The following is a 21,475-nucleotide window of genomic DNA, read 5'->3' as shown; positions in this document are numbered from 1 at the left end:
TCCAGCCTGTCCTCTGCCTTTCTTTCCCCCTGCAGCCTCTCCCTTCCTTTCCCCAGGGACTTCAACACGGGTGTTCCAGCCTCTTCCTCCCATTTTGGCTCTGCATGTTCCTCCATTCCAGAGATCGGGGCCCTGTGGGGTTTCCCGGGCAGCCCCTGCCTTTCCCACCTACCCTCCTCCCCTGTGCTATGTTGTTCTGACCCTTCCTTCTTGCCGGTCCAGGCGTTCCTCATTCTGTCCTTCGAGGCCCTGTTCCAGTACCACTTCTGGCTGACTCTTGCACTCAAAGCCATCTCTGTCTCCAGAGTCCTGCTGTGGGGGTGGATGTGTCCCTGTCCTGTGGTATTTGCCACATTGCGTGGTGAGTTGTGGCTGCCCATGTGCACCTCCTGCTTCTGCTTTTCAACAGTGAGTACCTTGGGATGGTGGACTCTAATCTCGCTGTGTCTTGCTGGTTGCTGTTCCCAGCATGGCGGCCTTTTATGTGTGGAGAGAAGGAGTGAGTGACCTCACTCTCCTTCCTTCCTGTTCTACACTCGCTGACTTCTCTTCAGGTTGAACAACTCTGCTTGGCTGACTCTACGGGTGTCACCCCCCCCCCCCCGCCCATCCTCCCTGACCAGGCTCGTTTCCTGCTCCTCTACATACTCCTGGGTGTAGGGGACAGGCTGTGACCCACCGTGGGCTCTAAACCACCTTCTACTTTGGCTGCACCTCCTAGGTATCGGGGTGGCTTTCTTTCGCAAGGAATGAGAGGATCTTGGGCCTCTGTCCTGAAGCCCCTAAATCAGCACGCCTGGGGTGACGGGGGCCTGGTGGTTGTGGCGCAGCTGTGCTGTCCAGGTGACGGGGGTGGGGGGGTGCAGGAGGGCTGACCTGCTGCCCTGTGCTTGCAGGTGGCCCTGAGAAGGCAGCAGGCCCAGGAAGAGGAGCTGGGGATCAGCCACCCCATCCCGCTGCCCAGCGCTGCCGAACTGCTTGTCAAGAGAGAGAGCAATGGCAACAACCCGTGCCTGATGACCGAGAGCAGCAGCCCCTCGCAGCCGGGGCCGGCCAGCACCCCCACCACTGCCGCATCAGGTAAGGGGCCCGAGGCGCACGTGGTCGCCGGCCAGGACGGAAGAAGGGCTGCGGTCCACGAAAATGGTCTCGGGACTGGCCTGAGCCACGTGTCACATCCAGAACGTAAGCGGTCTCCCTCTGCGGGTCTGTCTTTGGCTGCCTCACGAAGGAGATGGCCAGGAATTCTCGAATTGGAAGTCTGGTAGCTTCGCTTTCCCATTGGCTAATAGCTAAGTCTGAATCTGGACAGAGTCAGACTCACTGGATATCAGAGGGCTGAGATCGGCCCAGAGTTCATCTCACTCCACCCTCTGTTTTGAGGTCCTCTTGGTGGGAGGTAAAGATCCTTGTGTTCTAGAACCGTAAGTCCCATTTCTCTGGCAAGGACTGCGGTCCATTTGGGGAAGGTGTCTGCAAAGGTCCTGAGGGGTAGGAAGGTTAAGTGACCGGCTGAGTCCACTGAGCTAGAAAGTATCTGACGTGGTCCATGTGCCTCCAGAGCTCATTGTGCTAAACTGGTCTCCAAATGACCTCAGCAATCATGACGGTCTAGAGTCACACTGTCCAGGATGGACGCCCCTTGCCAGGTGTGGCCATTTAAATTTAACCTAAGTACAGTGAAATAAGATGAAAACATGAGACCAAAGAAGGTATACAATGAGCGTTAGCGATCATTAGGGAAATGCAAGTCAAAACTATAGTGAAGTACCACTTTGCACCCATTAGGTTGGCGGCTCTCAAAAAAAATGAAAATAAAACCAAACAAAACCCCAGAAAATAACAATATTGGCAAAGATGGGGGAAGTTGGATCCTTTGTGCACTCTTGGTGGAAATGTAAAATGGTGTAGCTGACATAGAAAACAATATGGCGTTTCTTCCAAACATAGCAAAGAGAATGATCTGTGACTCAGCAACACCTCTTCTGGGTTTGTACCCAAAAGAACTGGAAGCAGGGTCTCGTAGAGACCCCTATACTTGTACACCCACGTTGATAATAGCATTCATAATGTGGAAGCAACCCGTGTGTCCACGGACAGGTGAACGAGTAACAAAAATGTGGTAATGTGGTCTATACATATAGTGGAATGTTATTCACCCTTTAGGAGGAAGGGAATTCTAAACTTTTTTTTTTAACCTTTATTTAATGTTTACTTTTGAGAGGGAGGGAGAGAGAGAGAGAGAGAGAGAGAGAGAGAGAGAGAGAGACATAGTGTGAGCAAGGGAGAGGCAGAGAGAGAGAGGGAGACCCAGAATCTGAAGCAGGCTCCAGGCTCTTGAGCTGTCAGCACAGAGCCAGACGCAGGGCTTGAACCCATGAATTGTGAGATCATGGCCTGAGCCAAAATCAGACACTCAACCCACTGAGACGCCCCAAGAAGAAGGGAATTCTGCCACACACTAAGACATGGATCATCTTGAGGATATTATGCTAAGCGAAATGAGCCGGTCACAAAAAGACAGATACCGTATGGTTCTGCTTATATACTTAGAGTATCAAAATCATAGGGACAGAAAGTGGATTGGTGGTTGCCAGGGGCTGGGGGGAGAAGGGAATGGCGAGTTAGTGTTCTGTGGGTGTAGAGCTTCACTTTACAAGGTGCAAAGAGTTCTGGAGACAGATGGTGGCAATGGTGGCAACATTACAAAGGTGTTTAATGTCACCGAAGCGTGCATTTAAAAGTGGTTAAGATAGGAGATTTTACGTTACGTGCATTTTACCATTATAAAAAAAAAATGTGTTTAAAAACTTAAAACCTTTAGCTCCTCAGTTGCACTACCACATTTCAAGTGCTCAGAAGGCACTTAGAGCTCAGGTTCTAATTATTTAAATTATCAGAAAGTGTACATTTCCATTTTTCACAGAGTTCCTTTGAATGGCACTGGCCTAGAATGCAGGAGTTCTAGGAAATCCACCAAGATCTGTGAAATCCTGTTGACAAATATTTATACTGTTGACCCTTAACAACACGGGGGTCAGGAGTACCAACACCCTGCACAGTCAAAAATGCATGTATAACCTTTGGCTTTCCAACAACTTAACTGCTAATAGGCTACTGTTGAGTAGAAGCCTTACCAATGATATAAAACAGTCAATGATATAAAACATATTTTGTATGTTATGTGTATTATATAATATATTTTTATAACGAAGTAAGCTAGAGAGAAGAAATGTTACGAAGAATGTCATAAGGGGGAGAAAATACGTTAAAAGAACTGCTGTATTTATTTTAAAAAATTCACGTGTCAGTGGACCTTTGCAGTTCAAATCTGTGTTGTTCGGTAGTCCACTGTATTACATGCTAAAAACTCATGCCGAAGGGCGTCTGGGTGGTTCAGTCAGTTGAGCAACCAACTTTTGATTTCGGCTCAGGTCATGATCCCAGGGTTGTGGGATCGAGCCCACACCCAACTCCATACTGAGCTTGGAACCTGCTTAAGATTCTGTCTCATTCTCCCTCTGCCCCTCTCCCCAACTCATGTTCTCTCTCTAAAATAAAATAAAAATAAAATAAATAAAAACATATGCTGAGATTCATAGAAGATCTTTAGAGTCCACTAAGGCTCCCTGAAATACAGCCTTGCAGTGTGATTCCTCTTCACTAAGCTTTTCTTGAGTTACTCGGTTTGTTCAGCGGGGCTGAAGTTATTCAGCTGCCTTGCCAGTTATTCGCTGTGCAACTTCAAACAAGTCACTTAAGCTCTCTGGGCCTTTGGTTTCCTCATATCAAAAATGGGGGAGGAGGTCTTTGAGGGTTTTGAAGCCTGAGTCCTGACCATTATAAAGAAGGTAAAGGTAAGTGGGCACCGAAGAAAGCCAGTGAGAGATGGAACCCTTGTCTCTGTGCAGCAGGTAGGTGTACCTCTCACTGTGAGTATTGCTGCGGCTCTAGGTTCTGTAGTTTACAAGGAGAACCGTGTTTTTTTTTCTTTGGCTTGGTTTCTCATAATGTATGCTTACAAAGGGTTTCCAGACTTCCCTTTTGTTAGGAAGGACTGAATACATTTATCAGCAGTGGGATCTTTACACTTTGAGATTATATGCTGTGTTTAAGGTTGATTACCAAATAATACCGGGTCAAGGGCTGGTCTGATGGATTTCGCTGGAGGGCTGAAATGGGAAAGGGGTGTGTCAGAGGAATAAAGAGGGGAGTAACTCATTTGATTTTCACGAACATCTTCTGAGGTAGGCACTATTCCCATTACAGCTAAGGAAACCAGTGGTAAGGGAGCTGCCCCAGAATAAAGCTGAGTTGAACTTGGATTCTGTCCAGGGCTGTAAGGCCTCAAAGCCCATGGATTTTCCATTTTACCTGCCTGTGAAGAGAGGCTGGGGGAACAGTTGCCATGTTTCCTTGTCAAAAGGACCAATCACAATTCAAGGCTGTGGTTTAATCTTCAGAAGGGATTTAGGGCTACCCGAGAAATTAAGAACAACTTAATTAGGGACAGAAGTCCCTGCCATTCACTGTTGTTCTAGAAGGCTGTGGCCACCGATCTTCATGGGGAGGAACAGAGGGAGAGGCCCGTGATGGGTAGATGTCCAAGCAGGGCAGTTTACAGGGCACCACAGGTAAGCCTAGCTTAGCCAGCTGTCCTGCACTCCACCTTGTGGAAGGGATGTCAGAGTTGGATTGTATACCCAAGAGAGGAGCTTTAGAGAAGGATCTCAGGGTTGACGGAGTTCAGCGTGACAAAGACGTTCTCGAAGAGTATTTCAGAGTAGCAGCAGGGAAAGTCACAAATAGAAGCAGCAGGGGAGCAAGCTAGAAGGTTCAGGGTCAGGGAGGATGTGACCAGATTCTCTTTTTTTGCCTATGGAGCTGGTAGACCTTGGAGTCATTTTGGAGTCTTGGACTCAACACTCAGCAGGAGGGAATGAGGAAGCCAGCAGTGTGCTGTGCTCATGTGCTTGGGAGGCATTGCTCTGGAGGCCCTCTGCCTGTGGGCTCTCCCCTCGCCAGCCCACCTCCATGGGGCAGGAGCCCCAGGTACATGGTCTCACTCCCAGAGCAGGGGAGGGGCAGAGAGAGAGAGAGAGAGAGAGAGAATCCCAAGCAGGCTCCATGCTGTCAGCTCAGAGCCGAGTGCAGGGCTCAGTCTCAGGAACCTTGAGATCACAACCCGAGCCAAAATCAAGAGTCGGACGCTTAACCGACTGAGCCACCCAGGCACCCCAAGGCTTGCACCAAGGCTCTTGAGTGGAGATTGATAATTTCTGGACTGAGCTAGGATATGAGCAAGAGAAAGATAGAAAAGCCACTAGAGATAAACTACATAAATATATAGAGGGAGGAAAAGAGAGGAAGGGAGGTGGGGAAGAGAGAGAACCAAGAGAGAAAGACAGACAAACAGACTGAGGAGTGTCCTTCAAGGTTTGTGAAGCACGTGGGGCCCAATTTAAGATAGTTTGCTGCTAACACATAAATAGAGCTTATATTAAACTTCCAGAGATTGGGATTTATTTGAAATAACAGTTAGCTTCATGCAGTAAAAGGGAAACAGAGTACAAAAGCGTATTCAGTGAAATGGGGTTGTACTTCCAATCCCAACCCGCAAATCCCTTCTGTTTGGCATTCCAGGATTACTGGCTGGACATATAGGCTTATGTGTCTGTCTTTCACTTTTGTAGATCTATTATTCATGTATTTAACTTAATGACAGTGCATTGTTCCTACTTGGAGTTAGTTTAGTTTTTTTTCTTAAAACATCTTGAAAATTTTTTTAACGCTTGTTTTTGAGAGCAAGTGCATGCGAGTGAGCGTGGGGGAGGGGCAGAGAGAGAGGAAGACAGAGGATCCGAAGCAGGCTCCAGCCTCTGTACCAACAGCAGACAGCCTGAGAAGGGCCTGGAACTCATGAACTGTGAGATCATGACCTGAGCTAGTCAGAAGCTCAACCGACTGAGCCACCCAGGTGCCCCACAGCTTGGAATTTTTTACTGGGTTAGCCCTCCATCATATAAATGTGAAAGGCTAGAACTTTATTTAGTGAGGGGTGAAAGCTGCCAGTGTGGTCAGGGAATAGTTGCCCTACTCACACGGAGGCAAGCTGTTCCCCTTCTCCCTCTAATATCTAATGTTTAGTGTCTACAAGGGCAGTAGCCTAGTGAAATTCAGTAGATTTTCATGTCCTTGAAGTTTCTTAGTTATCTCCTTTTGGCTCCCAAAAGTGCCAAAGTGAGCGTGGAAAGCACCCAAGAATTATTGCCCACATTATTGGCTGCATTCTAAGGATGCTGTGAAGGAAATTGGGTTCATCACCAAGCTGTTGTTTTCACTTATTGGAGAGCAGACTCCCTCTGAATAGGATCCTGTACCTTAAAGGAAAGTCTCTCCACTCCTTAACCAGAGACTGGCTACCATCTACCAAAGATTCCTAGAATAATGGGGTGGAAACGATTTCTTACTATTATTTTCATCTATGACTGTGGGTATTACCGTGGAAGAAACAGCCTTTTGAAGCACTGCCCTATTCATTGTTGTTTCTTACGCTAGCAGGATCATTTTCAGTGCAATGGCAAAGAAAAAAAAAAAGCATTTTTTATTGTAAATAACAGTGAGTTAACCGCAACTATTCAACATTATCTCTGCGGTTTTCCATTTTTAATTTTAGCGTAAAATATGTCTTAGAATTTTTTCTTTTAACGTTTATTCATTTTTGAGGGAGACAGCGTGTGAGCAGGGGAGGGGCAGAGAAAGAGGGAGACACAGAATTCGAAGCAGGCTCCAAGCTCTGAGCTGTCAGCACAGAGCCGGACGCGGGGCTGGAACTCACAAATCGCGAGATCATGACCTGAGTCGAAGTCTGACACTTAACCGACTGAGCCACCCAGGCGCCCCTAGCATAAAATACATCTTAATTTTCAAAATTACCAGTTGACTTTAAAAAGTCTCACATAGGCGTTCTTCATCTTTAAAATTTGCATTCCTCTTTGTTTTAGTTTTCATTTTATTTTTTTAATGTTTTTTATTTTTGAGAGAGACAGAGTGTGAGTGGGGGAGGGGCAGAGAGAGAGAGGGAGACAGAATCGGAAGCAGGCTCCAGGCTCAGAGCTGTCAGCCCAGAACCCGACCTGGGGCATGAACCCACGGACCATGAGATCACGACCTGAGCAGAAGTCGGATGCTTAACCAACTGGGCCACCCAGGCGCCCCTGTTTTATATTCTGCTTGTCCTTCAACTCCTGCACAACCAGTCGGAGGCTGTTTCTCGCGTGGCTCATGCTGAGGTCTGCATGGTTCTTGGCCTCTCCTTTTCTGGGCACAGCTGTCAGATGAAGGGTTGCATTGTAGCTCATCAGGCGCATGTGTGTCCTTTGTAAGTAGGGACCTGAATGTTATCGCCCTTGGGGCCCTCCCTTCTGGAGCACCGGGCACTTCCACACACATTCACAGTCACACTCCCTCGCATCAGACCACCTCCTACCGTCTCTGGCCTCCCCCCTGCTGCCGGGCCTCCTGTGGCCCGTGGCCCACTTTCACTCACCTTTCCCCTGTCGGAAGGGTCAGTCAGGTCTGTGTCTGATAATGATGCCCCCCTCCCCTGCCACCTCCAACTTCGCTGCTCTTCCTTCACAGTAATTTCTCACTGGAGCATACACAGGGAGCAAGCCCATGCTGGTAGGGGAACACATTTCATTGTGTGTCTTCTCCGTGCTTTACAAATGGGAAATGTGGCAGTTTGAAAATGGAATCGTGTGTCCGTGCAGCTCTTACCAGTAAGAACTGTGGCCGATGAATTAACAACAGAAGATACTGAGTTTAGATTTTGTTTTTTTTTTTTAAATAAACCTTATTCTTTAGAGCAGTTACAGGTTCACATCGTAGCGAAGAGGAAGGCACAGGGATTTCCTGTGTGCCCCCGTCCCCACACATGCACAGCCTCCCCTGCCATCGACGTCCCCCACCAGAGCAGGACACTTGGTACAGTTGAACCTGCGTGGACATGTCGTTACCCCTGAACTTTGTAGTTTACATGAGGATCCAGGCTTCGTGTTGTGTGTTCTGTGGGTTTGGACAAATTTAATGACCGTCTGTACCCACCATTGTAGTGTCACACAGAATTGTTTCAGTGACCTGAAAACCCTGTGTGGAGTTATTGAAATTTAAAATAACATTCCAGGGGTACCTGGGTGGCTCAGTCGGTTAAGTCCCTGACTTCGGCTCCAGTCATGACCTTCTGGTTTGTGAGTTTGAGCCCTGAGTCGGGCTCTGTGCTGACAGCTCAGAGCCTGGAGCCTGCTTCAGATTCTGTGTCTCCCTGTCTCTCTGTCCCTTCCCTGCTTGTGATTTCTCTCTCTATCTCTTTTCTTTCTCTCTCTCTGTCTCAAAAATAAATAAACATTTAAAAAATAACATTTCAATTAAAAAATTTTTAATGTTTATTTTTGAGAGAGAGAGAGTGCAAGCTGGGGAGGGGCAGAGAGAGGGAGACACAGAATCTGAAGCAGGCTCAAGCTTTGAGCTGTTAGCACAGGGCCCAATGTGGGGCTCGAACTCACAAACCATGAGATGACAACCTAAGCCAAAATCAAACGCTTCACCGACTGAGCCACGCAGGCGCCCTCATTTCAGTTGTTATCTTTGCAGTTTTCCATTATTGTAAAGAAGGAAGCACTTCATTTAAATGAATACCCAAAGCATTTCATCTAAACCGCTTTGAAGATTCACTTTTGAGGAATTCTGGCCACTTATATGAGACGAGCTCCATCAATTCTAGATGGAGTTCTCAATTTCTGTTAGAATAGAAAATGTAGACACTTGTTTTTAAAAAGAGTTTTGATAAAAGTATGCCCCAATTTTACTTTCACAGTCAGGGAAATTTCTAGAATGTTGTAGAAAACAAAAACTCCTTCACCTAAGCTCCAGTTGGATGCTTGAATACAAAAAAGAAACACTGAAGAGTCATGGTGCCGATCATCAAGTATCCGTTATTTTAGATCGGCTCTCACTTGATTTTATTTCTTCCGAGGGAAGTCTTTGCTTGCATGGCAGACGTGGCAATTAATCGGGCTGATAGAAATTCTCTGTAGATAGTATTTCCGGAGAGCAGTGGCAGTCAACAAGGTACACAGGAGGTAGCCTTCTGGTCTCACTGTGGCTAACGAGAAAAGTTAGAAAACATCTAGGGCCACAAAAAAGATAAATGCTAGGTTTCAAGCACAAATTAGTTGTGTAAAAACATTTGCAAAAGACATGAAAACGTTTTGATAGGTTTACATCTTTATCTCCTTTGTGAAAATGTGATCTTCTGGGCAGGGACTGTATTTTGTTTATCCCTGTGTCCACGTGCACAGCGCAGTACCTGGTTTTACAGTAAGCGGTCATAAACCATTGTTGAGTGAGTGAATGGTGATAGTTAACATTGGAAGTTGTGTTTTAAACACTAGACTAGTTGTTGGCGGCGGGGGGTGGGGGGGCAGGTGCCTGGGTGGCATGGTTGGCTAAGCGTCCGTTTCTTGATTTCGGCTCAGGTCATGATGTCAGGGTTTGTGGGATCAAGCCTCACTTTAGGCTCTGTGCTGACAGCGTGGTGCCTGCTTGAGATTCTCTCTCTTCCTCTCTCTCTCTCTCTCTCTCTCTGCCCTCCCCCCCGCCATAAAAATAAAAAAATAAAAAGTAAAAAGGTTAAAGCACTAGACTAGTGGCCATGCACCCATCTGCAGATGTCAGGGAGTAAAATCATTGATCAATGTGCATTTTTGTTTTGTGATATTCTTAAAATGTATCTGGAGTTTTGAAATGCTAAAATGCCAAACATAATTTAACAACTCAGAGGTGTAATTCATGTACTGTATAATTCCTGTATTTAAAATGCACAACTCATTGTTTTTTGGTGAATTCACAGAGTTGTGCAACCATCACCAGACTAATTGTGGAACATTTTTGCCTCCTCCTAAAATGAAACTCTGTCCATTAGCAGTCACTACCCTCCTCCCAATCCCATACCAGCCCTAGGTAACCACTAATATGTTTTATGTCCACACAGATTTACCTACTCTGGACATTTTGTGTTTTTGGACACTTCCTGTAAATGAAATCATATATGTGGCCTTTCGTGTCTGGCTTCTTTCACTTATCCTGATGTTAGCAAAGTTTATCCATGTTGTAGCATGCATTAATTACTAATTTTAAATTAAAGTTTATTTATTTATTTTGAGAGAGAGAGAGAGAGAGAGTGCGCAAACAGGGGAGGGCAGGCAGAGAGAGAGAATCCCAAGCAAGCTCCGTGCCCAGCACGGAGCCTGATGTGGGGCTCGATCTCACAACTGTGAGATCATGACCTGAGCCGAAATTAAGAGTTGGAGGCTCAACTGACTGGCCACCCAGGTGCCCCTTCATTTTTTAAATTAATATTCCATTATATGCATATATCCTATTTTTTTCATCAACTGATGGACATTTGGGTTGCTTACACTTTTTGGCTCTTAGGAGTAATTTTTCTGTAACATTTTTGTACCAGTTTTTGTATGAACGTGCGTTTCATTTTCTTAGGTATGTACCAAGTAGTCCCAATTGCTGAATCATATGGTAACACTATGTTTTTTAACCTTTTTAAGAACTTTTGAGAATGTTTTCCAAAGAGGCTGCATTGTTTTACATTCCCACAAGGACAGTATGAGGGTTCCAGAAAATTCAAACTTAAGTTTTTTTACTGCTTATTATTTTTTTTTAAGTTTATTTATTTTGAGGGGGAGAGATAGGAATGCAAGTGGGGAAGGGGTGGAGAGAGAGGATCCCTAGCAAGCTCTGCACCGTCAGCACAGAGCCTGACCTGGGACTCGAACTCATGAACCATGAGATCGTGACCTGAGTTGAAATCAAGAGTCAGATGCCTAACTGACTGAACCACCCAGGTAGGTGTCCCCAAACTTAAGTTTTTAAAATTTTTTTAATGTTTATTTTTGAGAGAGAGAGAGAGAGAAAGAGAGAGAGAGACAGAGAGAGAGGGCAGAGAGAGAGGGAGACACAGAATCTAAAGCAGGCTCCGGGCTCAGAGTTGTCAGCACAGAGCCTCACGTTGAGCTTGAACCCATGAATCCTGAGATCATGACCTGAGCTGAAGTCGGACACTTAACTGACTGAGCTACCAGGCGCCCCAAGTTTTTTAAAATTAAAAGGTAAGATACCTTCATCCTGGTAAACATTACAGATATAAAACCCAGTGAGAGTCTCCTTGATGACCAGAAGTTTAGATCATGGAGGATTGTCTAGGTTTGCATTTTATTTTCACTGGAAATATGTTAATATTCAGTCTCTTACAGTGTTTCCTCTTTTACCTCGTTATCACATACAGTTTTTAGTGAAAGGAATGGTGTTTGAGAAGGTACACCACAGAGGACCTGGTGATGGGCTTTATTTGCCGTATTTTGGCTAACGTAACTCTTCAGACCTTGGGGGACAAGCATTTCCTCAGAACAATGGAGAAAGAATTCTGTTGCCTTAGAAACTTGGCAAGAATAATTTTTATCCTTGGGTTTCTGAACATGAAAAACCACCATTGCTTTGGTGGGACCCAAAAGCGAAAAGCTGAGGGTTGGTGAATATGGACCCCTGTCCTCCATATTCCGGTGGGAAAAGGGTACGGTTCATAGACTGTCTTAGAATTTACTGCCAATAGCTGGTCACAGCAGTAGGTGTTGTCATCGTGTGACACAGCCTTGCATTTTCTGTCATGGGAAACTCTTGCGTGTCCAAAAGCTCACCTGTGTCATCTGTTCGCTTGCCCACTCTGCACCATCCCCCGGAGTCCTTGAACCATGGATTCCTGTTAACTGCTGATTCAAGAGTCCTGTCCATTGACCACCCACTCATCACTCACTATTTTTTGCATCTTGTGGACGCCTTTCCGTACCTCCTGTTGTTTTATGTAACTGACTTTTAAAAAATTTTTATTGCGTCAAAATATACATGGCGTAAAATTGACTATTTTGACTCTTGCTGGCGTGCAGTTTTGTGGCCTGCAGCAGTCAGGCTGATGTGCCGCTGTCCCCACCATCCGTCTCCAGAATTTTTTTTCATCTTCCTAAACGGAAAGCCCATCCCCACCAAGCGGTAACTCCCCATTCTCTCCCTCTCATTAACTGTTTTGCTGGCACAGCTTTCTTCAAAGCTTCTCGGTCTTTGAAATCACCTGTAGACTCACATGAGCTAAGATGATCCCTTTTTATCTCTGTCCGCATCCTTTCTTTCTCCTCCTCTTCTCCCAGCCCCTCAAGTTCTGCTTTATTGCGGACTTCTCTCTTTGTTTTACACGCTGCGCCAATCCATGGCTCTGGGGTAATGAGGACTGAGGTTTCTCCAAGGACTGAGGTTTATAGAGAGAGGGGCACAGGGGAGTGTCTGCTAACACCCCCTTCAGGACACTATAAATTCTGTACCTCTGGCAGGTGATCTCAACTCCTCCGAGACTTGCAGTGTTCCGTGCAGTGCCGTGAAGCAAGGGGAGAAGGGTAGGGATGCCTGTGGGACCCGTGGCTCCGGCCACCATCCCGTGGGTTCTTCACTTGTCAGGGTCCCTTTTGTCGTTGTCACAGGCAACTCTGTAGTGCAGATCTGTGTTTCTGTTCCAGCCTCTGTCTCTTAGTTTTCAACTTACAAAAAATTCAATGTGACAGCCGTTTCGACTCCCCTAAGAAAATTCACATAAATGTTGGTCCCCGTTGCTGAAGCAAATTACAGTTCAAACCCAGTTTACTGTAGTCTCCTGATGTCTGTTGGTGGACATCACAATCATTTATCTGGTGTTACTGTACAAGCCCACTGAACATGCTTTTCGGGAGAAAATATGCACAAGAAACTCTTAAAGTGTACTATAAATAGCTGGTTTCTTGTCAAAAGAAAATATCGATTCAGTATTCTAGTAATAGCAGGGTTTTTTGATGTTTTATTGGTATTAAGAATTCTTACATATTGCTTCAACCATCCAATATCAGTTCATTATATATTAACAGATGACTATTGATCTCAGCACTTATAAAACTACTGTTATTGCACTATCCCTTAACTCGGGTCCTGAGGTTTGAGGTTTATCTAAAATATAGGCTATGAGTAAATTTAGGGAAGCAGATTGCATATATCAAACACTAATATGTTTGCTGAACTGCATTGAATTATCTTGGTTGGTGAGTCTGCTTTCTGAACAAGATTCCCTCCTTTCTTCCCTTTCTTCCTTCTGTTTTTTTTTTTTAATCTAATTTTTCATTCAGTTCATCATGCGACTTGGGTCAGACCTTTTTCTAGGCATGGGATAGACAGCAGCACATAAAAAGCGTGTGCCTCACGCGGATCTTACAGATCCAGGAGGGGAGACAGTTTATAAATAAGTACACTAGTAAACACGAGGTATTTTCAGAAAGTGTTCACAGCTATGAAGAAAGACAAAATGATATGATGGTCGTGTCCAAGGGGACAGTGGGTGTTTGATAGGATAGTTCAGGAAAGGGAGCCTCTCTAAGGGGAGTCAGTGGGAGCCAGTCCTGAGTGATAGTGAGCCCTTGTGGTCAAGGCCTGGGGCAAGAGACTTTTAGGTGGGGCAGAGAGGTCGCCTGGAATGGGAAGGAGGCCCGTGTGCCAAAAGCAGGGGCTGCCGTCCCCGGAGACCACATCTCCGGGGGCCTGACAGGACGGGAGAGAGTTGGGGTTTTATTAGGAGTGCAATGGGAAGTCACTGGAGTGTTGAAGCACTGAGTGACGTGACCTGATTTACTCTCTCCTCAGGTCTCTCTGCTGCGGCGCTGGGCGTCAGTGTGAAGGGGAGGAGTGGGTCAGAAACTGAAGCGAAGGCTGCAAGTGCCCAGGCGGGGGGAGAGCTGCTCTCACGGGGGCGGGGGGGAGTAGAGATGGAAAGAAATGGTGGGACCCGAGGTCTCTTTGGGAGGTCAGTTTAAATGCAACTTTGGGGGATATCGTGGACGGCACCCCGTGCAGAGAGCGGCTGCCGCATCATTGCCAGTGGTAGGTAGGGTGTCGTGGGCGCCTTACCGGCCTGACAGGTGAAGCGTTGTACGTTGCTGTGGTCGTTAAAGTAATGGCCCCCGAGAAATGCCACACCCCAGCCTGGGACTTGTGAGGATGTCACCTTCGATGGCAGATGTGATGAAGTCAGGCATTTTGGGATGGGAAGGTGGTCCTGAATTTTTCAGGTGGGTCCGTTCTAGTGGTGTGAATCTGGAGAACTGGAGGAGCCTTCCTGGCTACCCCCCTCCTCCCTCCCCCCCACAATATACCACAGTGGGAGGAGTTACAGAGGGGTGGGGTTTGAAGCAGGAGCCTTGACCTTTGCTGGCTTTTGAGGTCGAACAAGGGGCCCCGAGGCCAAGAGTTCAGGAGGCCTCTAGGAACTTGGGACAGCCCTCAGCTGACAGCCAGCAGGGACAGGGGACCTCAGTCGTCCCACTGCCGGGAACTGAGCTCTGCCGGCACCCTGACTGAGCAAGGCCCCAGACCCTCCCCTGGAGCCTCCAGAAGAGAGTGCAGCCCTGTGGATGCCTTGCTTTTAGCCCAGAGAGACTCGCGGGCCCACAGAGCTGGAAGATGATAAATCTGTGTTGCTTTAAGCTGCTAAGTTTGTGGTAATTGTTGTATGGCAGTAGAAAACAAATCTGGTACGTGATCATCTTTTTTCTTGCGTTAGTGAGGTTGAACCTTTTTTCACACGTTTAAGGGCCATTTGTAATTTTTTCTCTGTGTGTCCTTTGCCCGTTTCTCTGCTGAATCCCCCACATCTAGGTGTCCCTCATTCATTATGGAGACTGGTCCTCTGTGGTGTGAGGTGCAGCCCCCAGCTCCCCCATTGCCTGGTGTTTCGAGAGACCAGCTGGTGTTCTGTGAGACCACTTGTGGACAGACTGCAGAGATGAGGGGCCCAAGGCCTGAGCCCTGGTCACCGCACTCCTTGGGGGTCAGGTGGAGAAAGCGGAGCTGAAGCCCGTGGCTCTTCTGGTTCCCCGTGAGCCGGCCGTTAGCCAAGTGAAAACGGACATGGCAGATGGCTAAATCTGTTGTGTCCTTCGTATTCTTCCAGCTTCTGCTCCTCAGTTTAACCTTGGGCAGACCTCATGTTAATCCAATGGCCCCAATGGCTTAAACCATCTCAGGGTCATGTCCAGTGTTGTGGTCTGGCAGGTGCGTACAGGAGGACTATTGGGTGTGTGTAAACTGGTATGGCGTGACTGGGGAATGGGATGTAGTGTCTAGACAGATATTCTGCTCACTAGAGAGTAAAATTTCTCTTACCAGTGTTACATGAAATTAGAGTGCACGTTACCATCAAATACTTCAGAGTAATTTTATTGCTTTCTTTAGTTGATGTGGGACATACCCAGGGCCCTGCTTCTCCTGGGGCAGGTTGTTAGTACCACGTGGCTGTGCTGGGTTCCTCCCCGGAAGAAGGACATATGGTAGTAGAAGCTTGATCAGAGGTCTTGGAGATTGAAGGCATCTAGAAAAAGAGTTTGGCTGGTCTCTTGAAACTTCATACCTGGGGAGGAAGCCCCATGTCGTGAAGGAAACGTAAGATCCAGGGGTGCCTGGGTAGCTCAGTTGGTTAAACATCCCGACTTTGGTTCAGGTCATGATCTCACAGTTCATGAGTTCGAGCCCCGTGTCGGGCTCTGTGCTGACAGCTCAGAGCCTGGAGCCTGCTTCGGATTCTGGGTCTCCCTCTCTCTCTGCTCCTCTCCCACTCCTGCTCTGTCTCTGTCTCTCTCTCGAAAATGCAAATAAACATTAAAAAATATTTAAAAACAAAAACCTAAGATCCAGAGTCCGAGACCTGGCTGAGGTACCTGCCACCTCTCTGATTTTGAGCACTTGGCTTCACTTCTTTGTCTGTTTCTTCATTTGTGATATGGAGAGAATAATAATGCCTGCCCAGTTTACGGTGCTCCCCTAAGAAGTGTATGTGAAGGGTCTTTGTCAACCCTGACAAAGTACATAAACGTGTTTAGCACTCAAGTCTCAGATACTGGTGGGGGGAACGGGACAGTGAGCTTGGGTTCGGTCCGTCCTAAAGCCATGACCTGGTTTCTTGCACAGACAAAGCCGCATGAACTGATAGGAAAAGGGTGATGTCCCTGGGTGAAGGTTATGTAGCCTGTCACATTTCCCTCCACCCCGCCTGCACCCTGATGGCCAGGAATCTCTGGCGTGCATCTTAAATTTTTATTCAAGTACGATTAACGTACAGTGGTATACTATTTTCAGGTATACAATGTAATGGTTCAGCATTTCTATATGTTGTTCGATGCTCCTCATGATTAAGTGTGTTCTTGATCCCCTTTACCTCTTTCACCCATTGCCCATCCCCTGCCAACCACCGGTTTGTTCTCTGTAGTTGAGTCTGTTTTTCTGTCATCTCTGTTTCTTTGTTTTGTTTCTTAAATCCCACATGAGCGCAACCATATGGTATTTGTCTTTCTCTGACTGACTTCTTTCACTTACCATTATATTCTCTAGTTGTAGTCACGTCGCTGCAAATGGTAAGATCTTTCTTTTTATGACTGAGTAATACTCCGTTGTATGATATACCACATCTTTATCCATTCATCAGTTGATTCACCCTTGGGTTGCTTCTACATCTCGGCTATTGTACATAATGCTGCAGTAAACATAGGGATGCATATATCTTTTTGATACACGCAAGACTGGAATTGCAAAATCATATGGTAATTCTGTCTTTAATTTTTTGAGGACCCTCCATACTGTTTTCCACAGTGGCTGCACCAGTTTACATTCCCACCAACAGTCCACGAGGGTTCCTTTTTTTCCACATTCTTGCCAACACTTGTTGTTTCTTGTGTTTTTGAATTTAGCCATTCTGACAGATGTGAGGTGAAATCTCATTGTGGTTTTGATTTACATTCTCCTGATGAGCGATGATTGGCCATCTTTCCATGTGTGTGTTGGCCATCTGGATGTCGTCTTTGGAAAAATCTCTATTGAGGTCTTCTACCCATTTTTAACTAAGATTATTTGGGTTTTTTTTGGTGTTGAGTCACAGAAGTTCTTTACATAATTTGGATATTAACCCCTTATTGGACATATCACTTGCAAATACATTCTCCCACTCAGTAGGTTGGGTTTTTGTTTTCTTGATTGTTTCCTTTGCTCTGCAGAAGTTTTTTATTTGAGGTTTTGTGAATGGTGTAAGAAGGTGGTCCGGTTTTCCCAGCACCATTTATTGAAGAGATTGTCTTTTCTCATTGCATATTCTTTTCTGCTTTGTTGAAGATTGACCGTATAATCGTGGGTTTACTTTTGGGCTGTTTTGTTCCATTGATCTATGTGTCTGTTTTTGTACCAGTCCCATACTGTTTTAATTACTATAGTTTTGTAGTATATCTTGAAATCTGGGCTTGTGATACCTCCAGGTTTGTTCTCTGTTTTTCTTTTTTTTCCAGATTTCTTTGGCAATTTGGCATCTGCCGTGGTTCTACAAATTTTAGGATTATTTGTTCTAGTCGTGTGAAAAAGGCTGTTGGTATTCTGATGGGGATTGCATTGAATCTGTAGATTGCTTTGCATAGTATGGACATTTAAAAAATACTGGTTCTTCCAATTCAGGGGTCTTCCTTTTCCTTTTAAAATTTTTTTAATGTTTTTTTATTTTTGAGAGAGAAAGAACGAGAACAAGCACGGGGGAGGGGCAGAGAGAGAGGGAGACACAGAATGTGAAGCAGGCTCCAGGCTCTGAGCTGTCAGTAGGGAGCCCGACGTGGGGCTCGAACTCAAGAACTGTGAGATCATGACTTGAGCCGAAGTTGGACACTTAACCAACTGAGCCACCCAGGGGTCTTCCAATTCAGCATCTTGATGCTTACACACAGGAAATGCATTGTGTCCTCACATTAAAATAGGAGTAAGCTTCTCCCTTTTCTTGGCCTCACTTTCCTTTGTTTTACTAATTTTACTGACCTCTGCCTGTAGTGTTAGCCATCTCTTATCCTTTCTAAGGGTATAGGAATGTTGTGTAGCCACACAAATACTCAGGGCTCTGAGACAAGGAACTAGCCTTCAGCAAAACAGGTAAAGCGCCATCAGTACCTTGCTGCCCTTGAGGGTTTGGTCAGAAGGAGCACATTTTAGAAACCTTTGGCCTTGTGTGTCAGAAGAAAAAGAAGAGAGTGTCGGCACAGACCTGGTGGGGGCGGGGGGAAGACACTTAGACATCACCACCTTCCAAAAGAAGTGTGCAAAAGCTGAACTAGGTGAGTCTCAACTGTTGCCCACCAAAATGAGGTCTGTCTGGTGGTGAGGATAATGTTTGTGTTTAGTTTTATACGTTTTTATTTATTTAAGAAAATTTAACGTTTTATTTATTTTTTTAGAGATAGAGACAGAGTGCTTTATTTTTGAGAGAGAGAGGGAGGGAGAGAGCTCGAGCAAAAGAGGGTCCGTGAGAGAAGGAGACACAGAATCCGAAGTAGGCTCCAGGCTCTGAGCTGTCAGCACAGAGCCTGATGTGGGACTCAAACCCACGAACTGTGAGAGCATGACTTGAGCCAAAGTCAGACGCTTAACTGTCTGAGCAACCCAGGTGCCCCTAGTAGTTTTCATTTTTAATAACACTTCCAAATGTGTGTGGAACATAAACGGTTTTTGAAAACAAAATGTTTGAAAATGAACACCGTCAGATGTTTTTGTGAGGGGCCGAGGGCGTCTCAAGGCCACCGTTCTGATGCACGCACATGCAAGTCCGTGGCTATGGATGGGGAAGGGATGAGTGGAGCATAAGCACACAATTCCTCATTAGCGAGCCTGAGCCTCTCTGGGACCGCCCGGCCAGCCACACCGGGACTGCTACCTCTGAGAGCCCCGGCCATCCTCTTGAGGAGGGTTCTGTTTGTTTCGCTTATCACTCTGTGCCTCGGTTTTTATCTGAGCGATGGAATTATGAGTTACAGAAGGAGAGGAGTAAGAAGCACATCAAAGAATTTTCTTGTGGCTTCTGAATAAGGGGCCTTACTGGTTGAGGGCTGTTCGCTTTGGGTGTGCTGTTTTCATCATGAAGCACCTGGGGTTTGTTTTTCTCCAAAAGATGTAGATAATCTAGAGAGAATCCAGGAGAAGGACAACAAAAATGATGTATGGCTTGGAGAGAAGGAGAATAACAGTCTATAAATATTTGAAAGGTAATATAAAAGAAGGAGAGAGATTATTTACAGCAGCGGGGAGGAGTTTGGCAGGGAACACACGCTTGCATCGAGGAGCAGGGGAAAATTGGGTAGAACTGAAAAGACCAAGCATTATAAGGATGATTAAGCAAAGAAATGTAATTCTCTCATTAGTTCGTGTTGCCAGGGGCCCGAATGGCAGGAATAAGTAATGTTTCTGAAACAGGATCCACGCACGAGTGTGAATAATGTTTTCCTAATTCTTCCGTGAGAAGGGAGGACAGTGCTTTTGTTCTTTGCCTTCTGAGTGTGTAGTTTAATTCCCAGCTCCTTGACTTTGTGTTTTCAGAGGTGGTAATAATAATTACAGTATTACTAGCTCTCAATTCCTGAGGTCTGGCTCATGTCAGGTATGGTCTTAGCTGCTTGGTTATTTATACTCTCATTTAGTCTCTACAGCAACTCTGTAAAATAGGAACTATTTTTTCCACCTGGAAGGAAACTGAGGTCCAGTCACGTGCTTGGGATCACACGTGTATTGGGTGGTGGGGTCGGGATTCCAACCGAGGTCTGGGACTCACAGCTGGCGCCCTGCCCTGTGTTGGGGTCTGTTACCCTGGTCGTGACAGTAGTTGTTTGGGACCCACTGGGGAGCCAGCTTGCTCAGCCAGGGAAACTTTGCATCCAGATGTGAGGTGAGCAAAATCATTGGCTGTCCAGAGCCCCCGTTTTCTTTTCTCTCCTCGTTTTCTTGAGATAAATTTTCCCAGTATCAGTAAGTACTAGGTTATTATTTTACATTTTCTCATTCCAGATTTCCAGTTATACATAAGCTTTTAGTCATCCTTATATAGTGACCTGTACAATATCACATAGGAAAGGGACATTTTATAAGGCGGGTATTATCCTCAATCTTTTTCATATAATTTTTTAATGTTTTTATTTATTTTTGAGAGAGAGAGACAGAGCGTGGAAGGGGGGCCGGGAAAGAGAGAAGGAGGCACAGAGTCGGAAGCAGGCTCCAGGCTCTGAGTTGTCAGCACAGAGCCCGACGTGGGGCTTGGACTCAAGAACCGTGAGATCACTACGTTTAACCGACTGAGCCACCCAGGCGCCCCTATCCTCGATCTCACGTGCTTGTTGTACTGGAAGTTCTAGGCAGCTCGTAGGCAGTGTTCTGTACTCCCTTTGGCTTTCTGGCTCTGCTATTTTGTCGTGTCCGGTGTATTGATGATTACTAAAAAACAAAACAGAACACAGAACTAACTATTCAGAACAAAGGCAGAGAGCTGGATGTCGGGATTTTTATGTGATTGCCAGGGGGTTCCAAACCTGGAATCAGAAGGCCAGTATTGGGGCGCCTGGGTGGCTCAGTGGGTTAAGCGTCCGACTTCGGCTCAGGTCATGATCTCGCAGCTCGTGAGTCCGCGCCCCACATCGGGCTCCGTGCTGACAGCCTGGAGCCTGCTTCGGTTCTGGGTCTCCCTCTCTCTCTGCCCCTTCCCCACTCAAAGCTCTGTCTCTGTCTCTCTCTCTCTCTCTCTCTCTCTCTCTCTCTCTCTCAAAAATAAATAAACATTAAAAAAAAAAAAAAAAAGGCCAGTGTTGAATCCAGACTCCAGCTGCTGCTTTGTTCCCTTGTGTGGGGGGCCCCTGCTAAACCACCACCAGCTCCTCTCCCCAGGGGGCATCATGCATCATACTTCCTGCTGTCTCCACCCCACAGTTACTGCAGAGTTATTGTGGGTAGCAGCTGCAAGGATGTACCCAAAGGGCGGGATATTCCATAAAATGAAAGGTGATGCTCGCATTAAAAGTTAGCATCATTTGCTTTAGTTCTTTTCTTAGCTCAGCTTTTCTAGAGTTAGTAAGGGTTGAGACTTGCGAGGCAGTTGACATTATTCAAAGGGGGCGGTGTCAGACTTTTACTGGGGGAGAAAGAGCAAGTGTCACATGAGTTTCAAGGACACTTCTGTATGAATACTGCCACCTTGCTTCTTCCTTCCCTTTGTTCACCGTGGCATGTGGTAAAGACCACGCCCAATCTGCTCGCTAGAGGTTGATGGTATAGAAATCCAAAATGTGACTCAAGGCTCTGGCAGTTTTCACTTACGCTTTCCACGTTGCCAATCCTGTTTGTTGCTCTACAGAGGAAGTACCTTCCCTCTGGAGTCTTGTGCCTTTTGAAAATAAAGAGCTTTTTGATTTCTGTCTCCATGTTATTCACCTCGTAGTGGTGTCTAGTGAATTTCTCTCTGAAGTCATCCCTAGATTACTTTTACTGTAAACTGTAATGA

General features: G+C 46.1%; 1 protein-coding gene across 2 annotated transcripts in view; it reads left to right on the top strand.

The window, feature by feature from the left end:
- Window positions 1-21,475, top strand: part of DMRT1 (doublesex and mab-3 related transcription factor 1) — a 111,122-nt gene that overhangs the window by 3,297 nt on the left and 86,350 nt on the right. For both annotated transcript variants that reach the window (XM_043565381.1, XM_043565380.1), the window contains exon 2: window positions 897-1,080. In XM_043565381.1, coding sequence (XP_043421316.1) covers window positions 897-1,080 — 184 coding nt within the window. The remainder of the gene's footprint in view (window positions 1-896; window positions 1,081-21,475) is intronic.

The sequence above is a fragment of the Prionailurus bengalensis genome, chromosome D4 (assembly GCF_016509475.1).
Source record: "Prionailurus bengalensis isolate Pbe53 chromosome D4, Fcat_Pben_1.1_paternal_pri, whole genome shotgun sequence".
Taxonomy (NCBI): domain Eukaryota; kingdom Metazoa; phylum Chordata; class Mammalia; order Carnivora; family Felidae; genus Prionailurus; species Prionailurus bengalensis.
The sequence above is the reverse complement of the archived record's forward strand: the minus strand, read 5'-3'. Positions and strand labels throughout refer to the sequence as shown.